The sequence below is a fragment of the Eptatretus burgeri genome, chromosome 7, assembly GCF_056783735.1.
Source record: "Eptatretus burgeri isolate ZD-2024b chromosome 7, Ebu_testis_v1, whole genome shotgun sequence".
NCBI classification, from domain to species: Eukaryota; Metazoa; Chordata; class Myxini; order Myxiniformes; family Myxinidae; genus Eptatretus; species Eptatretus burgeri.
Genome location: NC_140967.1, coordinates 98,944,277 through 98,966,164, shown reverse-complemented (window position 1 = coordinate 98,966,164; position 21,888 = coordinate 98,944,277). Strand labels below are relative to the sequence as shown.

The following is a 21,888-nucleotide window of genomic DNA, read 5'->3' as shown; positions in this document are numbered from 1 at the left end:
GCTAATATTTAGTATTTTTTTCAGCTTTTTTTTTGTTGTTGTTGTTCCACTGCACACCAAAGAAATACATTTGTTGATACCAAAAGATTTTTGATTTCAACAATTTTCTGGAAGAAATGGTGCATTATTTGAAAAAAAGTGCTAGGGTACCAATATTTTTGGCCACAAATGTATATAGTTTTTGGCCCCATCTCTCAATGGTGAAGAATCACTGAAAAACTAAATAATTATCTTCTCTGGATCTGGATTTGGATGTTCACCAAAATTGAATCAATTTGTCCTTGTCACACACCTAACCTGTCCACCAAGTTTCGTCCGAATGAGATATCGTCCTGACAAGCAGACTGACAAGAGTGAAAACGTACCCTCCTTCCACCTTCGGTAGCGGAGGTGACAATACCAATGATACCATTCCATGGTGTGGTGAGAGAAGCCACAGTTGACATGCATGCTGGGAGGTGTATTTGAAGTGAGTAGTGCCCTAGTGGTAATTAAATGACAGTTAAATACTTCCTTGTGGGGCATTTTGATGGCCAATGCGTTGATTAGTTCGTCGTGATGAGTTTATGCCGGTGGTCTGAATGTGGTATTACGTACATTGCTATCATTACAGTGCAGCATCAGCTCATTATACTTAATAGCATCCCAGTCCAGTTAATCGAGTAATCGTGGGATGGCGTTGAGTGATGAGAGGTGTACTGAGCATGTTGAATATGGTAGGTGCCTCACTTGGCAGCACACCAACTCGAGAATTGCCAACTTGAGAACCGCATGTTTCCGCATGAGAACCGCATGAAGCCGCATGTTTCCACTGCAGTATAACAACACTGTGCCACTATGCAAGTCTTATTGGTCCACTTAGATCTTAGGCCTCTCTGTTAGCCTCGACAGTAAGGTGCAGTGAACGAAAGAGCCCCCGAGACGACCTATTACAGGTATGCATGAAGCCCCAAACTCAGCCAATTCCGACGACAGCACATCAATAAATAATTAGCTCGCTGTGCAGGAATCGCTCGGCGGGAATGATACGGGGACATTTACCACCGGACATCGTACTCTGGGTTTACGTTCGACATGTGCCTTGCTCCTCAACCACCGAGCCGCTCCTCCATCGGAACACCTGCTCACGAGCTGAATTTACACTTCACCCCAATGGATCCCGAGCAAAGTGTGCTTATTTTCTCCAGGTCAGCACAGTATTCAATCGCGTTCAATCGCAGTCTCCAAAGTTGCTTTAAAGGTCATAAACAACATTTTCACCGGAATTTACCATATGAGGGGCATTCTTGAAGTTCTACAAACAACTTGATCACAATATAGTCCAGGACTCGCCAAAAACATGACAGGGAGGTATATGTATACATATATATGCTGACAGGATGGCCTAGAGGTACTGATAGGATGGCCATCCCAAAGCGACTGGCAGAATAGGTACACAATAATAATATCATCAACAACTAGAACGTATACCTCTGCCAGGCTGAACATATCCTGCTCACAGACAGACAGGGATGAAAACATAACCTCTGTCAACCTTCGGTGGTGAAGGTAATAAAAGGAGGACAGGAGCCAGGAAGTGCATTGGATAAAACAACCCGTGGGCCTTGATTGAAACGGCTCCATTTGAACATAGCACCACGTCACAACTAGACCATTCTCAACGCCTGGTTAGCTGCAGACCCGGATAAAGAAAGAAAACAACCTTTCCATACATTTTAAGGGTTGCATTGTCCAACAATACTTGCCATTTCACACACTTGTGTTTCCATCTGTGTAGTTTGTCCTACATTACATCTCACACCATAGAGGGATTGTGATTGGGGGGGGAGGGTTGTCTGAATATCGGGTGATGAGGTTGGGTACCACTGCCTTTTATGGAATAGGGAGGGGGAGAGAAATCCTTGTTTTATGACTTTTAAGGCATTACCTCACAAGGCCATAAGGTAAGTAAAAATTGGGGTAATGAAAAAAATTTTTCAAGCTCATGAGAAGCCAAGCAGCGAGTGATTTCACTCTGTCTCACCTCGAACCTCATTTACTGTGAACGCATTACTAAATCGACTTCAAGACAAAAATTTGGTGCGATGTGAGTGTCTTTGGAGTTTTGGGAATCTGAACATGAATATGAAGATCTGTATTCTTTTTCTTGATCTTTCCATCATGAAGTCGGAACGTTTTTTTATTTCAAAATGCAATCCCATGTTCGAGGCTCATGGAAACCTGACCAACCGAGAATGAGGGTTCAATGCACCTTCTGGGGGGGGGGGGGTAGAGGGAGGGGATTGTGCAGTAAAATAGCTACACAGAGAATGGGCCATGCTAAAATAAGCAGACATCGACTGACCAGATTCAAATGTGCAGACTTCGACTGACCAGATTCAAATGGGCAGACATCGACTGACCAGATTCAAATGTGCAGACTTCGACTGACCAGATTCAAATGTGCAGACTTCGACTGACCAGATTCAAATGGGCAGACATCGACTGACCAGATTCAAATGGGCAGACATCGACTGACCAGATTCAAAGTGCAGACATCAACTGACCAGATTCAAATGGGCAGACATCGACTGATCAGATTCAAATGGGCAGACATCGACTGACCAGATTCAAATGGGCAGACATCGACGAACCATATTCAAATGGGCAGACATCGACTGACCAGAATCAAATGGGCAGACATCGACGAACCAGATTCAAATGGGCAGAGATCGACTGACCAGATTCAAATGTGCAGACATCGACTGACAAGATTCAAATGGGCAGACATCGACTGACCAGATTCAAATGTGCAGACATCGACTGACAAGATTCAAATGGGCAGACTTCGATGAACCATATTCAAATGGGCAGACTTCGATGAACCATATTCAAATGGGCAGACTTCGATGAACCATATTCAAATGGGCAGACATCGACGAACCAGATTCAAATGTGCAGACATCGACTGACCAGATTCAAATGGGCAGACATCGACGAACCAGATTCAAATGGGCAGACATCGACTGACCAGATTCAAATGGGCAGACATCGACTGACCAGATTCAAATGTGCAGACATCGACTGACAAGATTCAAATGTCCAGACATCGACGAACCAGATTCAAATGGGCAGACTTCGATGAACCATATTCAAATGTGCAGACATCGACGAACCAGATTCAAATGTGCAGACATCGACTGACCAGATTCAAATGGGCAGACATCGACGAACCAGATTCAAATGGGCAGACATCGACTGACCAGATTCAAATGGGCAGACATCGATGAACCAGATTCAAATGGGCAGACATCGACTGACCAGATTCAAATGGGCAGACATCCACTGACCAGATTCAAATGGGCAGACATCAACGGACCAGATTCAAATGAGCAGACATCGACTGACCAGATTCAAATGAGCAGACATCGACTGACCAGATTCAAATGGGCAGACATCAACTGACCAGATTCAAATGTGCAGACATCGACGAACCAGATTAAAATGGGCAGACATCGACAAATCAGCTTCAAATGGGCATACATCGACGAACCAGGTTCAAATGGACAGACATCGACTAACCAGATTCAAATGGGCATCCATCGACGAACCAGGTTTAAATGGGCAGACATGGACGAACCAGGTTTAAATGGGCAGATATCGACTAACCAGATTCAAATAGGCAGACATGGACGAACCAGGTTCAAATGGGCAGACATGGACGAACCAGGTTTAAATGGGCAGATATCGACTAACCAGATTCAAATAGGCAGACATGGACGAACCAGGTTCAAATGGGCAGACATCGACTAACCAGATTCAAATGGACAGACATTGATGAACCAGATTCAAATGCGCAGACATCGACGAACCAGATTCAAATGCGCAGACATCGACGAATCAGATTCAAATGCGCAGACATCGACGAAACAGCTTCAAATGCGCAGACATCGACGAACCAGATTCAAATGCGCAGACATCGACGAACCAGATTCAAATGCGCAGACATCGACGAACCAGATTCAAATACGCAGACATCGACGAACCAGATTCAAATGCGCAGACATCGACGAACCAGATTAAAATGCGCAGACATCGACGAACCAGATTCAAATGCGCAGACATCGACGAACCAGATTCAAATGCGCAGACATCGACGAACCAGATTCAAATGGGCAGACATCATCTAACGAGATAAGGCTACACAACTTTGTAGACATTGAAGATCCTAAGATATCTTTTTTTCACCAGAGTAAATCTTTGAACAACTACTTCAGCAAAATTTCTACGGATCAAGCATAGGTTTAACCTCTCTTTTTGTTAACTTACAGGAATGAGGCTCATTGAAGGGTTAGGTAGAACTGACAGTAGGACATCAAGGGAGTGAACGGGCAGGAAAAAGTGAGAGGGGGAGGGAGGAGGAGAGGACTGAGACTGGCAAGTAAGGTGGTTGGGTTAGGAAGGGTTAATGGGGATGATAAAGATCATGGGTCAGAATTGGGAATGCCAAGAAATAATGGTGCACAGCCTGCTTGAAACCCTGGAGGGAAGAGAGACAGAATAACCTCTGGGCAGTTGTTCCATAGATGGGAGAAGTGAAGAATAAAAGAGTTGACATGTGCAGTCAGCCTTGATTTTGGAAGTTTAATCAAGAGGTGGTTATTAGACGATCACTTGCATTCTGGAGTAAATAGGGAGGGTCAGAGGACAGGGAGCAGAGCGAATTATATTGCACAATAGATGGCAGAAAACAGAGGCCACTGACCTGTTTTCGATGCGAGAGCAACAGACCTTGTGATTTAGCCTCATCACTGGAAATTTAAATGTTGAGAGCTTTACATTCCACAGAATCCAGGAGAGACAGATGTGATGCTGGGGTGCCAACCCATAGGGGAGATAAGTACATACTCCATGGAGTTTCAGACAAAGGCCTTGTAGATTATGAGTATCTCTGACTTTCCAAGGAAAGACGAATCAAAAGAGGATGAACAGTCTGTGGCTGGCTTTGTAGGCCAGCTTTGCTATGTGGTCAGTCAAGCAAAGGTTATGGCTGATGGTGAGGCCTGGAAATTCAGAGACTGAACCTCTTAGTTCCAGTGGATGGCCAAGGAAATGGATAGCTAGGTTCGTTTATTGAACCCAATCAGGTCTATGCCCATCGAAGTACCCAAATTACTTTCCATTAATTGTTAACCTTTATTGAAAAATCGGATCCTATTTATTTTGATAGACTACCGACACAGATACCCCCAACTTTTGTTTGGCAAGAGCATCTAGGATCTATAAATGTTCAAAGTAGTGGCTTGACTGAGAGGGAACTCTGCCTGCTATCTTCAAAAGAAAGATGACATACAAATGTGCCCAAGGATACAATGTCCTGCTTTTACAGCACCATCTTCATCACTGCCTCCACCCCCAAACCCAACCACCTTCATTTTCCCCCTTAATCTTAAAGGCAGGGACTGTGCCTGCTCTGTCAAGTCATATTATTAAAGCTCTTCCTTGTGGTGTTCAGGATAAATTAGAATTTGCGGTAGATTGATGTCATGTCAAACTCCAACAGCATCCTTAAATCATTGAATGCACACGGTCAGACAGATCACCTCTGTCTTCGGGTGGTTTAATCACCTTCTTGCATGTAAAAGCTGACTTAAAAAAAAAAAATTTCCTACATCAACTGGGCCATGAAAAAGCCACTCCCATGCATGGATTGCTTGCTGTTAAAGGATGTGCACTGGGGTTGAGGTAGTATGTCTTTTCTAGATGCCATTGCAGTGCATCTGCCAATGTGCTGACATGCTCATGGTAGTGTATTATGTGATGTCATTGCACAACCCTCGAATTACAAAGCAGCCACATTTTGTATAACGGTGTGAAAAACAAACAAACAAATAAATAGATAGATATTAAATAGGACATCAATGGAATTGTCCTGAAACCAATTGCCTTTGTTGGCATTCCTTTATTTATTTATTTTATATTGGTGTAAGGCTCCCAATCGAGCGTACAACAATGACACGTCGGACAAAGATGTGAGTACACACCATTGTCCCTTAATATGGATTTCAAGGATATTAGTAGGCATTGTACAAATCAGTACAGTATATTTATGTGGGATTTAAACCTGGGTACTGAACATCCTGAGCAATCGGGTCAGATGAGAGCATTAAATGGGCCGACTCGTTTTCACTCACGGCACATTTGGTACAGGCACAATGACATACGCAAGCACTGGGAGCTCTTGACACGTATCTTGCACCCTGAACTGCATGAAAGTTGCCTTTTTACATGTAGAACAAAAACAATGGATTCTAAAAAGCCACATAGTCGTGGTAGATTTCGGCATCGTTCTTCAGAATACGTACATGATGCTCATAGCCACATTGTCAGGCTGTGTTTGATTTATGAATTAGTGTTAGCGCTTTGTGGTTGTGCGGTTAGCCCACTTTGGAGAGAGCGAGTGGGATGCATTCACTAAGATGAAAGAGAGGAATTGCCACTCTTTCTTGCCACCCTTAGGTGCGTGGAGACGGGCTGCATCTCCTTGAGGTCTGCAGTCGAAGGTGAAATGGCTCAGGCTAACCCAGCACTGGAGCGAAGCAGCAGCAGCAGTAGCTGTTGCAGCAGCGGAGGATGTGTTCCCAGCAATGCTTCTTTGAGCTCAGCAAGGATGTCCCTTTACTCCAAGGTCTGTCACACATACCCAGATCTACGCTTTGATGTGTCGCACACCCAGAGCTACCCAGTGCAGTTGTTACTTGTTTTGGATGATTTCTTTTTCTTCAATCAAGAAAAACCAAGGTTTGATTGTTGAAAACCTCTTGTTGATTGGAGGATCCCCCCCCCCACTCATGTTTTTGTACAGAGACTCATTGGTTGATGTCAATTGTTGAGTGAAATTGTTGCATCCTTAGTACGCAACTACTATTGTTTCACCATCATTTCCCTTTATTAGGTGGTTGGTCAGTACAGGTGAGCAAAAGGAGGGGTGGTGTTGGGAGGTGTACTATACCTCTTTCAATGGGCATGCAAATGAGAAACCACCTTTGAGCAAAAAGGTACTATTTGTTTTGGAAATACAAGTCGGACAGCTGCAGCGTAGGTGGGGAGTTCTTGCATCTACTTGGGAGAAGTACAAATTTGTACCCCACAGATGTAGCTGTGACGTCACACGACTTATTTGCACTTTTTTGTTTTTGCAGAAATATTCTAAATCTTACCTGTGAATGGGAGCACCTTCAGTATTGTTCCGTGACACTCGTCCAATGATATCTATCCTTTCACGTGTTACGTTAATCACCTTCCGTGTCAGTCCAACGGAAGATCATTTGATTCCATCAGTCATTTGAAACACAAAATGTAGTCAATCCTTGCTTAATTAGGCAAAAAGAAGATGGAGAAGTGACTTTGTAAAACTGAGCATCATAATAATCAGACAAGGCTTTCTAAGAGCTTTTACATGCATCACATGCAGGACAGCAACATTCATTATAATTTATTGGCAGCATTTATGGATCCTAAATAAAGGGAAAGGACGGTTGTTGTCATGCAACTGTTTCCATTCAAGGCATCAGAGATTGTATTGTACAAGAACAAAGGTCAAATTAATACCATGCCAAACAGACAATGTGTCACCATCATTGTGTAGATATTGTACCATACAGTCCATAATTTTTTATGATGCAGTATATGTATGTACAGTGCCTTCAGAAAGTATTCACACCCCTTGACTTTGTTACATTTTGTTGTGATGCAGCCTGAATTTAAAATGGATCAAGTTTAAATATTTTTTGTCACCGATCTACACAAAGTAACCCGTAATGGCAATGTGAAAACGTGTTTTTAGAATTTTTTTACAAATCAATTAAAAATGGAAAGCTGAAATGTCTTGATTCAAATAAGTATTCCAAACCCCTTTTTCGAATGACACTCCACATTGAGCTCAGGTGCATCCAATTCCCTTTGATCATCCTTGAGATGTCTCGCCAACTTGATTGGAGTCCACCTGTGGCCAATTAAATTGATTGGACGTGATATAGAAAAACACACCGTTCTAAATTACTGTTGGTCCCACAGCGTGCATTTCAGAGCAGAAACTCTACCATGAAGTTCAAGGAACTGTCCGTAGAACTCAGAGATAGAATTGTGAGGAGGTATAGATCTGGGGAAGGATATAAAACAATTTCTGGAGTGTTGAAAGTTCTCAAGAACACAGTGAGCTCCATCATTAGGAAATGGAAAGAACATGGAATGACCCAAACTCTTCCTAGAGCTGGCTGTCCGACCAAACTGAGCAACTGGGCAAGAAGGACCTTGGTCAGGGAGGTGATTAAGAACCCAATGACCACTCTGACAGAACTACAGAGTTCCTTGGCTGAGATGGGAGAACTTACCGGAAGGACAGCAGTTTCTGCAGTACTTCACAAATCTAGGCTAAATGGGAGAGTGGACAGATGGAAGCCACTCCTGAGGAAAAGGCACATGACAGCATGCCTGGAGTTTGCAAAAAGGCACGTGAAAGACTGAGAACAAGGCAAAAGATTGTGTGGTCTGATGAGATGAAAATTGAACTCTGGCCCGAATGTAAAGTGCTACATCTAGTGGAAACCGTACGCCGTTCATCACCCATCTTACACCAGCCCTACTGTGAAGCATGGTGGTGGCAGCATTATGCTACACGGATGCTTTACAGCGGTCGGGATTGGGAGACTTGTGAGGATGGAGCAAACAATGAAAGGAGCCAAATACAGCAAATCCTTGAGGAGAACCTGCTTCAGAGTGCAAAAGACCTAAGACTGCGGCCACGATTTCCATTCCAACAGGACAATGACCCCAAGCATCCAGCCAAAGCAACACGGGAATGGCTTCAGAACAAGAATGTGAAAGTTCTTGAGTGACCCAGCCAAAGCACAGACATGAATCCCATTGAGAATCTGTGGAAGACTTGAAGATTGCTGTTCACCGACGCTCTCCATCCAAGTTGACAGAGCTTGAGCAAATCTGCAAGGAAGAATGGGAGAAAATCCCCAAAATCCAGATGTGCAAAGCTGATACAGACATCCCCAAGAAGACTCGAAGTTGTATTCACTGTCAAAATATGCTTCTACAAAGTATTGATTCAGGGGGTTGAATATGTATTGAATCAAGACATTTCAGCTTTTCATTTTTAGTTTAAAACCTTTTCTAAAAACATGTTTTCACTTTGTCATGATGGGGTATTTTTTTGTAGATTGGTGACAAAAATAATTAAATTTAATCCATTTTAAATTCAGGCTGAAATACAACAAAATGTGACAAAAGTCAAGGGGTGTGAATACTTTCTGAAGGCACTGTATGAAGTTGTATGCTCATTATTAGCTCGCCTGTTCGAAGAACAGAGAGCTCCAGCGATACCCCCGCCGTGAGCGTGAGCGTCAGCGTGAGCGTGAACATGTTAAATCTTTTGTATTACGGAAAAACTCCTGGACGGATTTCGACGAAACTTGGTGGGGGAGGGTTAGGTAAGGTATGGTCCAAGGATCATGCCATTAGATTTTGGACTTGGTCCCCCCACCCCCCAAAAAAAATTGTTCGAGAATTTTTTTTTGCATTTCTACATGTTTTCAGTGATTTCCAACCCCCCCCCCCAAAAAAAATTGTTAGAGAAAATTTTTTTTTTTGCATTTCTACATGTTTTAAGTGATTTCCAACCCCCACCACCCCAAAAAAAATTGTTAGAGAATTTTTTTTTTTTGCATTTCTACATGTTTTTAGTGATTTCCAACCCCCCCCCCAAAGTTAGAGAAATAAAAATTTTTTTTTTTTTGCATTTCTACATGTTTTCAGTGATTTCCAATCCCCACCCCCCAAAAAAAAAGTTAGAGAAAAAATTTTTTTTTTGCATTTTGACATGTTTTAAGTGATTTCCAACCCTCCCCAAAAAATTTCGAGAAAAAAAAATTTTTTTTGGCATTTCTACGTTTTAAGTGATTTCCAACCCCCACCCCCAAAAAAAATTGTTGGAGAAAAATTTTTTTTTTTGCATTTCTACATGCTTTAAGTGATTTCCAACCCCCCCCCCCCAAAAAAAAAAATTGTTGGAAAAAAAGATATTTTCTGCAACTTTTTTTTCAACAAAATTTCGATTTTTTTTTTTTTTTTTTTTGGCATTTCTACATGCTTTAAGTGATTTCCAACCCCCCCCCCCAAAAAAAAAACGGAGAAAAGAACTATAACTGTCAGCACTGTTGACATATTTAATGAATAAGATATAAGGTTCACTTGAGTGACCCAGTAGTATTGGCGGCAGAGGTTTTGCACTCTCCCGAGTGCTCCCCCTCTAGTTTCCTTTTATACGCCCGATATATATATATATATATATATATATATATATATATATATATATATATATGTGTATATATATATGTATATGTGTATATGTGTATATATATATATATATATATATATATATATATATATATATATATATATGTGTATATATATATATATGTATATGTGTATATATATATATATATCGGGGCGTATTATGTGATACCGGTCGTCCGTCTGTCTGTCTGTCTGTCTGGCTGTCCATCCGTTCCTGTCGCACTCTAACTCCTAAAGTTTTCAACTTTCACGTTTCATATTTGGTACATAGGTACAGACTGTGGAGACGGTGTGTAGCGACATACGTTCGTCATCTAAAGTGGTTGCCATGGCAACCAGGATGCTGTTTTCCATGTAGTCGCACAATTCTGTATATACCTTCTTGTTGGGGCATATATTGTGCTCACTTGCGCTCTTGTTACTGATTTCAATATACAAATACATATATTGCTTTATAATTATACTTCACTGCAATGCTTTATAAAAAATATTTATTATTAGACTCATCTTTTAAAAACGATAAATGTATAAACAGGCGAGCATTGAGTGGCTTTGACACCAACTTTGGTTATCATCACCATACACCACGTCCCATTAGTTTGGGGTAGGCAGCTCGCATAGCATCTGCGTGAATGGCACCAGTTTTTTTTTTTTTTCCAATCTGGCTGACCAGGCCTGATATTCCTTAAAATATTAGTAAGGGTACCAGCACATAATGGCCTACTCTTTTGAAAGACAGCATGGGATTTTTTAACGTCCACTCGCGATTGCTTGCAGACAGGACATCTGGCTTAATATCTCTGCAAATCCTAACAGACCACACTAGTTGATGCAAAATCCTGCCTGTAAAGTACCATTGTGACAGTTTTATTGTCAGGTCACAAGTCAAACCCAGACCAGACAAATACAAGTCGAGTGTGTTTCTTTGAGCTATAATGCCACTCTTTATACACTCATTACCTCCGCTCCTGAAGGTGGGCGGAGGTTATGTTTTGAAGTCTGTCTGTCTGTCTCTGTGTGCAGGATATCTCAAAACGTTGTGGACGGATTAAGATGCGATTTGGTGGACAGGTTGGGTGTGCGACCAGGACGAATCAATTCAATTTTGGTGAACATCTGAATCTGGATCTGGATACGAGAATTATTTAATTTTTAAGTGATTCTTCACCATTGAGATAGGATCAAAAACGATACACAGCATGGTATTTCTCAAGGTTATAGATGGATTTTGACAAAACTTGCTGGATGAGTTGGTTCGGTGACGAGAACAAGCTGATTAGATTTTTGTTCAGGTCCGGATCCAGATCTGGCCAATTAGTCATCAGTGAGATCCAAAACGCAAACTGTTCAACGTGGCGGAGGTATGTTCTCTACCCAGTGCCGTTCTGGTTTAAACTAGTTTCGTTCAATCCCCCCGCACTGCTCTAATTTTTAACGATTTCTCCATCCCAGACAGATATGTTTTGGTGTCAGTTGGACAAGCTTTGTTAAGGATTCGTCCAATATTGAAGTGGAGTTGAAGTCGTTCTTGGCATTAAGGGGAATTTCTTTTTTATTTGCTTGTTAAATCAAGAATGAAAAGCGCATTGTTAAGATGGGTGATTGTGTTGAGCAATATTTTCTTTGTAGTGTATGTCTTGTATGTACGAGAGTCATTGGAAAAGTTTTACAAACGAGATACTATAGTTCAAAACAAGCGAAGGTTTTGTTTTTTTTCAATGTTAATCAAAGGAATTATTTCGATGTAACGGTCACTCAGTGGTGTAGTGGTTCGATCGTCTGTTCCGAGACTGAGAGCTCAGCCGTTCAAACCCCAGCATAGTCATACCAAAGACTTAAAAATGGCATTTGCTGCTTCCTTGCCTGACGTTCAATATTTAAAAGGACAAATACACCCACTCTCAACAGGAGCAGCAGGAAGGGTCATGTTATTATACTTCCTGGGGTGTATAATATATTGTTACGGTTTTCAGACATCCTGGGGAGACACATCCAACACATAAGGGTCCCCTATTGTAGTTATATCTACAGAAACCTCGTTTTAGTGGAAGGGAAAGATGCGTTGAGAATGTGGTTAGAACTATCCCCATTGTTCTCTTACTCATTCTCCAACTCCGTACTCAAACATTATTCTCAAACTCCATTCTCAAGTACTTCTAAACACCTTACAGACTCAAACCACACACAACATTCACTTCACAACCCACACCACAAACACCTGTTCAAACACAAACATGTTTAAGTCGCAGCAGGTAAAGGGTTGGGCGTTCATGTGGGTGTCGGACGCACTCCGGTCTCCGGCCTTTCCGCTTGCCCTGTCCTTTCCATGTACCTGCAGCCAATCACAATGACTGGATTGCAGAGTGCCAGCCAATCGGAGTGGCTGGCTCGTGGAAAGCGGATGTGAAAGGCGACAGTAATGTGGGCGAAAATATGCCTGACAGAGCAGTTCAGTCAGATATGTTCATATGAGACCTCAGTTCCGAAGTTCTTTGAGAGAGTTAAGTTCTGTAGAGTTCCGAGTGTCAGGTCAGTTGTGGAGAGCTCATTGGAGAAGTTCAGAAAAGCAGTCCCTCATAGTTTGTAGTTGGTTGGTCAGTCGAGCGGAGTTGGTGATGGAGTGGAGAGTCCGAGGTGGCCCACGCTAAGTGCCGAGCGCAGAAGACGAAGCGGAATGGGTGTGGAGACGCAGGCTGCCAGGCATAGTTACCACCTCCTCACTGGCAATACCTCCTATGCTGACTTCATTAAAAACCATCCTCAAGTTCTGGAGCATAAAGAGAATCAACAGAGATTCTCCATAGAGATAACTTCTCTCTCAACACATCTTACACATGCATCTTACATCCTTGCACCAACCATCGCACACACCTCTTTGACTCGACCTGGTTTTGCAGAGTGTCAACCGAGTCCACAACAGATATTTTCAAGACTCGCACTATACCCGCACCACGTACCACACACCTTGTTCATGACCACATGAGCCATCTGGCTCAAGTACAGCTGAGGCCTGTGACAACACCATACCCCACCTACTTTTCTTCTCTCCTTCTCCTGAAATGCTTGAGGCACCTGTGTGTTTTTAAAGTTGTGATAAGATGACTGAATACGAGGGCTTACGTACTTAAGGGTAAGATCTTTTTCCCTTGAGACACTGCTTTGCCATGTATGTACATGCCTTTGCTAGTTCGTTCATAAATTGCTTTCCAAACTGCCCGATCGTGACTTTCCATTGGTTCGACAATAGTGTGTGATAGTGGCAGGAAGTTCTGCCCATCATTTTGTTATGGTCAGAGATTAGCCAACGTCCCACTTGCGGTATTGCTCAACCGTTCTTGATTGACAGCAGTGGGGTGTTGGGAAGCAGTCTTTATCTGGCGTGATTAATTTGCCAGGAAGGTAAAGTGGGATTTGGATACTGGATCCAACCTAAATTAAGCATCTCAAACAGGAGTAATCTGTGGCTCGTCGGCTTCAGGGTCATCGGCTGTGAAGTGGATCCGAGAAACTCCCCTCGAGACCGCACGACCCCCAAACCCGTAACAATATATTCTAGTAGATCTTGACTCGGGTCCGTTAGTCTGTGGGGTATGCGATAGAGTGCCTCAAGAACGTCGGGTTTTCTCCCATTCAGTTTAGTGTTAAATGTCAGTAGCGACTGTCTAAATAGGTAATCATACGTGTTTGTGGTTTATAATGTATTTTACTTCTGGGAGGGGTGCCTCTATAGGTTAGAGCAGGAACTTGACATTCTTTCAGGATGCTTGTGATAGCTCGCCCACTCTTTGCGAAGGGCACCTGTGGGATCTTTAACGTCCACCAACTAGTGCCAGTGGACAGGACGCCCAGCTTAACGTTGATGTGGATTTTTTTAAACCCACCTTGTTGTGATCGTTGTCCTCCTGAAGGATTCTAACTGGCCGATTGTGGAATCCTATTTGACTTCAGACAGAGCTTAACGTTTGTCCGATTTGATTATAAAATCCTACAAAAACCCTATCGACACTGATAAAACTGATGTCCACACAAGTCCTTCCTTGTGAAACAATTTATTTTCTCATTATACACCATACACTTCTCACCCTTGTACAATGAACTTAAGAATCCCCATTTGATTGCAATATTATTTGGTTCTATTTCATTTATTCTTACTTTAGTTAACAGTTAGCCCAACCCGATTCAATTCACTTCTACATTACATCAGAGAGTTTTATTCGAACTTGGTACTTGGTCAGTTCCAAGGAGTACGAGCCACTGAGAAATTATACTTCCTCACGTGCTTGCACTGAGAACAATGTGCCTTTCAAAACATTTTATACTTCCATGAGAGAGAGGTTGGGGGATATTCACCCAGACTGTAGACGTGTCCTTTAGACAAAAAGCCACTTCATACATTTTCTAAGCAAAGGTTCATTTATCAGCTCGGTCACTCTGCTCCAGAACAACACATTTCTTATCATTTAGGGCAAAAGTCTTTTGGCCAGAAATGACAGCCAATTCAATTTGCAGCATAAAAGTTACATTTCTGAAACTCCATTTGTTACAATTTAAAATACATTAAATATAAATTTTTCCCCCACAACGTCCATCCGAATGATGGCACACACATTGATGAATCATCCTGATTGTGAAACAGTGGGATGACAGTTTGTGGAGCCGGGTTGGGATTCAAACCCAGGATACTGGTTAGATTGCTCACTGATGAGTGTGCACATTTGAGGTTTTGTGCTGAGCTGAGCTATCTTTGTAGTGCTAGCACATCATTTCAAAAGCCTGCAGGGGGGGAATCTTTTTCCACTATTGATTCTCGGACTTGCAGCACAACAGCCCATAAAGGTGGTGTTGGAAAGCTGTGGAAGCTATTTGGAAAGCAAGCATTTTGTGCTTGATGTCGATTTTCTTTATCCCGATAAATTTGCCTTTAACCCATATGTTGTGGCATTCACTGATCAAACTTTCTCGGCAGCCATTGATTGAACAATCGTTATGGGGTTCCAGCAGTGTGCAATTGACTTTGCAATGTGGTTTTCATCATTCGATCCTTACGGCCCTTACTACGAGTACAATAACACCGAATCACGCTTACTTTTCTGTTACTTCTCTTCCTGCCCTCCCCTATTTAAACATTTCCATGCTTCCTCCCTCATTTGCTGCTTTCTCCACCATAAAGCCCAATATGTCATTCACTTGTGGCAACAAATGCCCACATTGCAAACAAGACAGCCAGCTTAAACATCTCAAAAGGAGGCTCCAATCCTGGCCATTTGCTGACACAGCACCAGACAGCAGATTAAATCGACTGCAATTCCACAAGGAATCTAATCCAGAATCGGGAACGCTCACATCAGATCTTTCCTGCTAAGATCTCCTTTTATCAACCTCATCATTTTGTGTACATTTTTCCTGATGCATTGCAGATCTACAAGAGCTTCACATGATTGTTGTTGTTGTTGTTGTTGTGGTTCTTGGGGTTGATTTTTGAAATGTGGACCCGTTGCTCGGACAGCTGCCGGACCCAACCCGCATTTGCTGCTTGACTCCACCCACCATGGCACCCAGACAAAATAATATGGCCACCAACCTGGTTTTCTGGTAGGCCTCGTACATCAGGCCTGTAGGCGTCTGCTGACTTTACACTGCCCGGGCTTGGTTTTTTTTTGCGTCGCAGGTTATGACCACGGTGTGGTCATTTCTCACTTGTTTAACACATGAGCATTGCATTTGCGTGCACAACAAGATTATGCAAAATAGTATTCGGTGACCAAGTTTTTGAAACACCAATGGCATTTTTGTTTTCTAATTACAAGGGCTTGTCATTTTTCACAACGAGAAAATATCCACTCCCTTCCAGGAGCAAATTATGGAGTCTGTGAATTATTTTGTACAATACCATGCGTGTAGCCCCCTTCCCTGTCTCCCACCCTTGATTTAAAAAAAATTGTGATTCTGAACCCCTCCTCCTTATACATATTGTGGTTGCACCCACTTCCCCCCTTCTTAAAATAATTCTGGTTGTGCTCCAGCATGACCCCTCCGCCCTTGTTACCCCACGCACGGTGTGCAAAGGGGGGTTAGGCAATTGATTCACTCTGTCTGTCTGTCTGTCTGTCCGACTGACAGACATCGGTCGATGATTGAGGAACTGCTTAAAGTCAATATAATTTTATATTTTGAACACTAGAACACAAACCTGCATAAGGACACAAAAAACAGTAATGAAAAATTCATGTAAAGTGTTCACTGAGTTGGTGTAAAAAAGGGTACATCAATGGTGGTAAACTTCAATTCAATTCGACGTAGTAAATATTTTTCTTTAAAAATTTGTCTTTTATTTCACTCTAAAATACCTGAAATGGGTCAACGAGGAAGTGCCTTTAAATAAGTCATTTTGTTGGAAAGCTTTTCAGCCATAAGGGGCAGAATTATGGTTGGGGCAATGCCAGTGGTGATATCGTGGAGCAGGAACATTAATAATATGAATAAACTTTTTTTAAAGGGGAAAAGGGGGGGGGGGGTTAATAGCTTTTAAAACTTTCATTTTATTTCAATTCAATTATTCATTCGAACAACGTCAAACATAAGTCACCGATAAGTAAAAAAAAAAAACCCAGCAGTTTAGCAGTACTTGAGCAAAATATTACGCCATCTCGACCAATCAAATTTTCCACTCGCGCTCTCAGAGCAGAGTTGGCAGAGGGTTCAGCTCTGGACTGTTCTGTTTGACCCCTCGGCTTCGTATGGTTGCCAGCGTGCTTGTTCTTGAAAGTTCACAAACAAAGTTAATACAGATTGTGCTCGGAAATGCAAAGTAAGAGTTGAAAAGATCCTTCCCACGTCCTTTTTTGTTTTTCTCAACACAGCATCGGGTTAGTTGTTCTGTGAACTCTCTAGTTGTAATCAGCATTCATATATACAAATGACTTGAATCTTGTTATCTCTCCTCCCATCTCCAGGTATTAAGGAGCCAATTTTAATTACATCTATGACCAGCCCGCATGTACCCCGAGCACGTATACAGAATTTGGTGCAGATCGGCTAAGCCATTTTTAATTCCATAAGATATGTACATACATACCAAGAATTTGCATATTTAGTATGATTTTGGACAAAAGTTCAACAACAAAAATCTTGTTTTGCAACATACAGGATATGCACAAATATGTTTCGTTCAGTCCTGGACATTGCAGAGCTGCCTCCATCTCATAATTACTGGAAGTTTTACAAATTCTTCTTTGCTGCTCAGTTGTGCGCATTTATGTTTTCATATAATAACGCACAATGTAAAGTCTGACAATGATTCGATGTAGTAAATATTTTTTCTTTAAAAATGGAATTTTATTTCACTCTAAAATACCTGAAATGGGTCAACGAGGAATTGCCTTTAAATAAGTCATTTTGTTGGAAAGCTTTTCAGCCATAAGGGGTAGAATTATGGTTGGGGCAATGCCAGTGGTGATATCGTGGAGCAGGAACATTAATAATATGAATAATTGTGAAATAAAATCGCAAATATGTTGATGCAATCCTGTTTTTATCCCCACCTTGGAAAAAAAAAACCGAGATATTGTAATCGGCTCCTGTCTGTGTCTGTCTGTCTGTCTGTCCATCGTGCTATCTCCTCCTAAATGGTTCTGCAGACGTTCATCAAACGTGGTAGTTATCATCACCACATGGCAAGAAGGTTCAAGAGCCTATTTTTGGCCCCGCCTCCTAGGATGGGGATGAAAGGTAAAATACCAAAACAATGCAATCACGGGCACGTTTCTAAACATTTTCAATGAAAAGTTGTATATGCAATCAATATTGGGGGATGCATTAAATGTCTGACGAATTTTTGGATTTGACCTCTGATTTCATGCCTCAGGGGGTGGGGAATTTAGGTCACAGGGGTCAAAACAGGAAGAAAAAAAAATTGAATGAACTCAAAATTTGATATTTGGTCATTCCTGGAAGAACTTTTGCCATCTTTCAACTTTTTTTCTTTTTTTTGTATACCTTATCGAGGCTCGTGTGAGAGCTAACACACAACATACAGCAAGGGGGGCATGAGACAAGAGGGGCAGAAGTGGGAAGGACAAAACAGTGGGGAACAGAGACAGGAGATCTGTGGAAGGGAGAGGGATGGGGCGGGGAACATGGGGAATACAAGATGGACATTACAGGGACTTTCAGGAAGGAAAGAAGGGAATTTGAAGGAGGTGGGTTTGGGTGGATTATCGGAGGTAGAAAAGATCGAGGATTTGGATGGGGGATGATAAGAGGTGGTGGTGAACAGCTGTTTTGAAGGCCTGGAGGGAAGAATGGGATTGAATCGAGTGAGGGAGTTTATTCCAAAGGCGGGAAAAAAGAGGAATGAAACAATGAAGGTGAGCAGTGATTCATGATTTTGGTAGTTTTACCAGAAGAGGTTTATTGGCGGACCTTGAGTGCCCTGCGGAAATGTGGTGAGGACAAATCGCAGAGAGAGCAGGGTGGGGGGGGGGGGCGATGCTGTAGACGAGACGGTATAAGACAGAAAGACCACCAACCAGCCTGCGGTGAGAGAGAGTGAGAGGCCCAAAGACTCAGCCTCACCGTGGGAGATGCCAATGATACAAAATTCCTTGGTTTCCACAACGTGAAGCCGAGAAAGGTGGGAGGCAGGAGCACCAGCCCAGAGGGGAGAGCAGTACTCCATCAGGCTGCGGACAAAAGCTTTGTTTGTGGTCAGGAGCTCAGGTGGGCCAAGGAAGGACTTTGCACGAAGGAGGATTCCCAGTCGGCGACTGGCTTTGGAGGCGAGGTTTGAGATGTGGCATTCCCAGGAAAGGTTATGGCAGATAGTGAGACCCAGAAGCTTGAAAGAAAGGACTTCTTCCAGAGGATTGTGGAAGAAAGTGGATGGGGGGGGGTTCTAAACAGTCCTTTCGGAGAGACATAGTGAGAGTGTGACATTTGTCCGGATTGAATGACATGTTCCACGTGTTGGACTTTGCTTTGGATGGGAAGCATGGGGATTTGCGATGGTGCACCACCAACTTTGCCCTATTTTTGAATTGAGTTCACCGTGGGACTTTGCATGATTTAACTTCCATGATGGAGTGGAAACTAGAACAGCACTCAGTGAAGCACATACCCCCAGCCATGCTGAACAGTTTACATTTTGTATCCCACTGATAGGCCGGATCTCGATCCGGACCTGAACAAGCATCGAATCGGCTTGCTTTTGTCACCGAACAAACTCGTCCACCTCGTTTTGTCATAATTCATCCACAACTTGTTGATATATCATGCTATATGTCGTTTTTGGTCCCGTCTCTCAATGGTGAAGAATCGCTGAAATTTTTTTTTTTAATTCTCATATACAGATCCAGATCCAGATCTTCACCAAAATCGAATCAATTGGTCCTCATCACACACCCCACCTGTCCACCAAGTTTCGTCAAATCTGTCCACAACTTTTTGAGATATCCTGCACACAAATATACAAACAGTCAGATGGGTGAAAACATAACCGACGCCCACCTTCGGTGTTTGAGGTAATTTACTGTTCCTTGCCTCTTTTAAGTCTGAGAAATGTTTTTTTTTCATTTAATTCCAATCACTGTTTATGTCAGCAGCATGCTCAGTGCGACATGATTCCAAGTTTTCTTTGAAACAATGCCACCTGGTTTTGTTACAAATTGATAAAATAGGGAAAGATTTTAGTTGGGAAAGATAGGGCCACACCACATACTGTGTAATGTCGTTGTATACAGGGTGTCCCAAAAAAAATACAACTTTTCATCTGCAAAGAGGATGGTCGTCACATATATATTTTTTAAAGACATATGGCTGGATAGAAAGCTGAAAGGTTGAAGTTTATTGTACCAATGTCAAAATTGGCGCCAAAATTTAAATTTTGGTATAGAATCGTCGTTTTCTTTTAGACCACATGTTCGACGTAGGCTCCACGTTGTCCGATCACTGCCTGCAAACGCGTTGTCATGTTCTCCATCACTTTCGGAAACGTTTCGTGAAGAATGTTGTGGATTTCTTGCTGGATGTTTTCCTTCAGCTGATCAAGAGTCTGAGGCCTAGTGTTTCCATAGATCCTGTCCTTGAGATATCCCCACAAGAAGAAGTCTGGAGGAGTTAGGTCAGGGGAATACGGTGGCCACTCCGTCTTTGTAGAGGGAGATAAAGCGGCCCTCAAAATGTTGGTTGAGAAAACGCCTTGTTTCCCTGGCTGTACGGGGCGGTGCCCCATCCTGCTGGAACCACTGGGTTCTCATCTGGATCAGGTTGTTTCTCCTACGGGCCTGAGTACGTAGCTCAGGCAGATAGAATTCCTGAATCATTTCGCGATAGTTCCTCTGGTTTACCGTGCAAGTGCGTCCCTGGTCATCTTCAAAGAAGTATGGACCAATTATCCCATACCAACCAACCGCCACCCACATGGTGACTTTGAGAACAGATCGAGGCACCAGTTCAGTTGATGCATTACCAGGATTTTCAGTTCCCCAGTACCGAAAGTTTTGCTTGTTTACCTCCCCGGACAAGTGAGCATGGCATTCGTCCATCATGTGAAGTTTTTTAAGGAAGTCTGCATCTTCCTCCAAGCTTCCTGAGAACCAATTTGCAAAGTCTAGTCGTTTGCGTTTCTGTTGATCAGTAAGCACCGTTTCCGTTTGAATTTTGTATGGAAAGGCATGAATGTCTTGGCGAAGGATCCTCTGAACGGTGTTCTTATGAATGTTTGTCTCAGCAGAAAGTCGTCGAATCGATTTTTTTGGACTCTGAACGACCGCCTGTCTCACCATTTCCACATTTTCTTCACTATGACCTGTCCTCTTCCGACCACTGTGACCCTTGTGAAGGTCACAGATGGTTCCCACATTGGTAAACTTTGCGATGGTGCAATTTATTGTCCGAAAGTTTGGTGCATGGCGCAAGTGGATACCGAAATGTCTCGAGTAAAGACTTTGTACCTGTATGACACTTTTCGTCTGGTGCCAAAGTTCAACAATTTTCGTCCGTTGTTGTACGGTCAGCCTTGGCATTTTTCTGGCACTTGCTTGGTATCAAAATAAACTTCAGGGTCTCTGCAACAATAAATGAATCATTAGTGACAAAATTACTGCTTTTTTAGGATCAAACGAAGCATTTTAAAAGTTGTATATTTTTTTGGGACACCCTATACATGTACTGTACTCTGAATTATTCCTTCTTGGGACTTGTGTTCAGTTTCCTGGACATATTTCATTTATAATTGCCCACTTTAGCGTCAGCCACAGAGAATTCTGGTGCAGACTTTCAGAATTCTGAACATCTAAACAAGACTGCGGAGGTTGTACAGTTGGGGCGATATTTTGCCCCACCTTATTGTAAGTCTAATTTGCCAGTGCATTCTCATTACCACTTTCATGGTTGCATGCATTCACAGAGAATCAAGTGAAAGAAGACTCTATGAAGCACTGATCAACATGAACAGGTCATGAGGAGAGTGGTATCTTTCTTTAGTCACAATCGCCTCTTCACTGTTTAGCCGGGGTTCGAATCTCGGCTGAGCTATAAACTGTCGTC

At 42.5% G+C, this 21,888-nt stretch overlaps 1 protein-coding gene across 4 annotated transcripts in view; it reads left to right on the top strand.

Annotated features, from left to right (window-relative positions):
• The window catches only part of LOC147023888 (regulator of G protein signaling 7-like), a 318,575-nt gene that overhangs the window by 11,296 nt on the left and 285,391 nt on the right, over nucleotides 1–21,888 (top strand). For all 4 annotated transcript variants that reach the window (XM_085889793.1, XM_085889789.1, XM_085889791.1 and 1 more), the window contains exon 2: nucleotides 6,499–6,667. In XM_085889793.1, coding sequence (XP_085745919.1) covers nucleotides 6,548–6,667 — 120 coding nt within the window. In that variant the 5' untranslated portion in view covers nucleotides 6,499–6,547. The remainder of the gene's footprint in view (nucleotides 1–6,498; nucleotides 6,668–21,888) is intronic.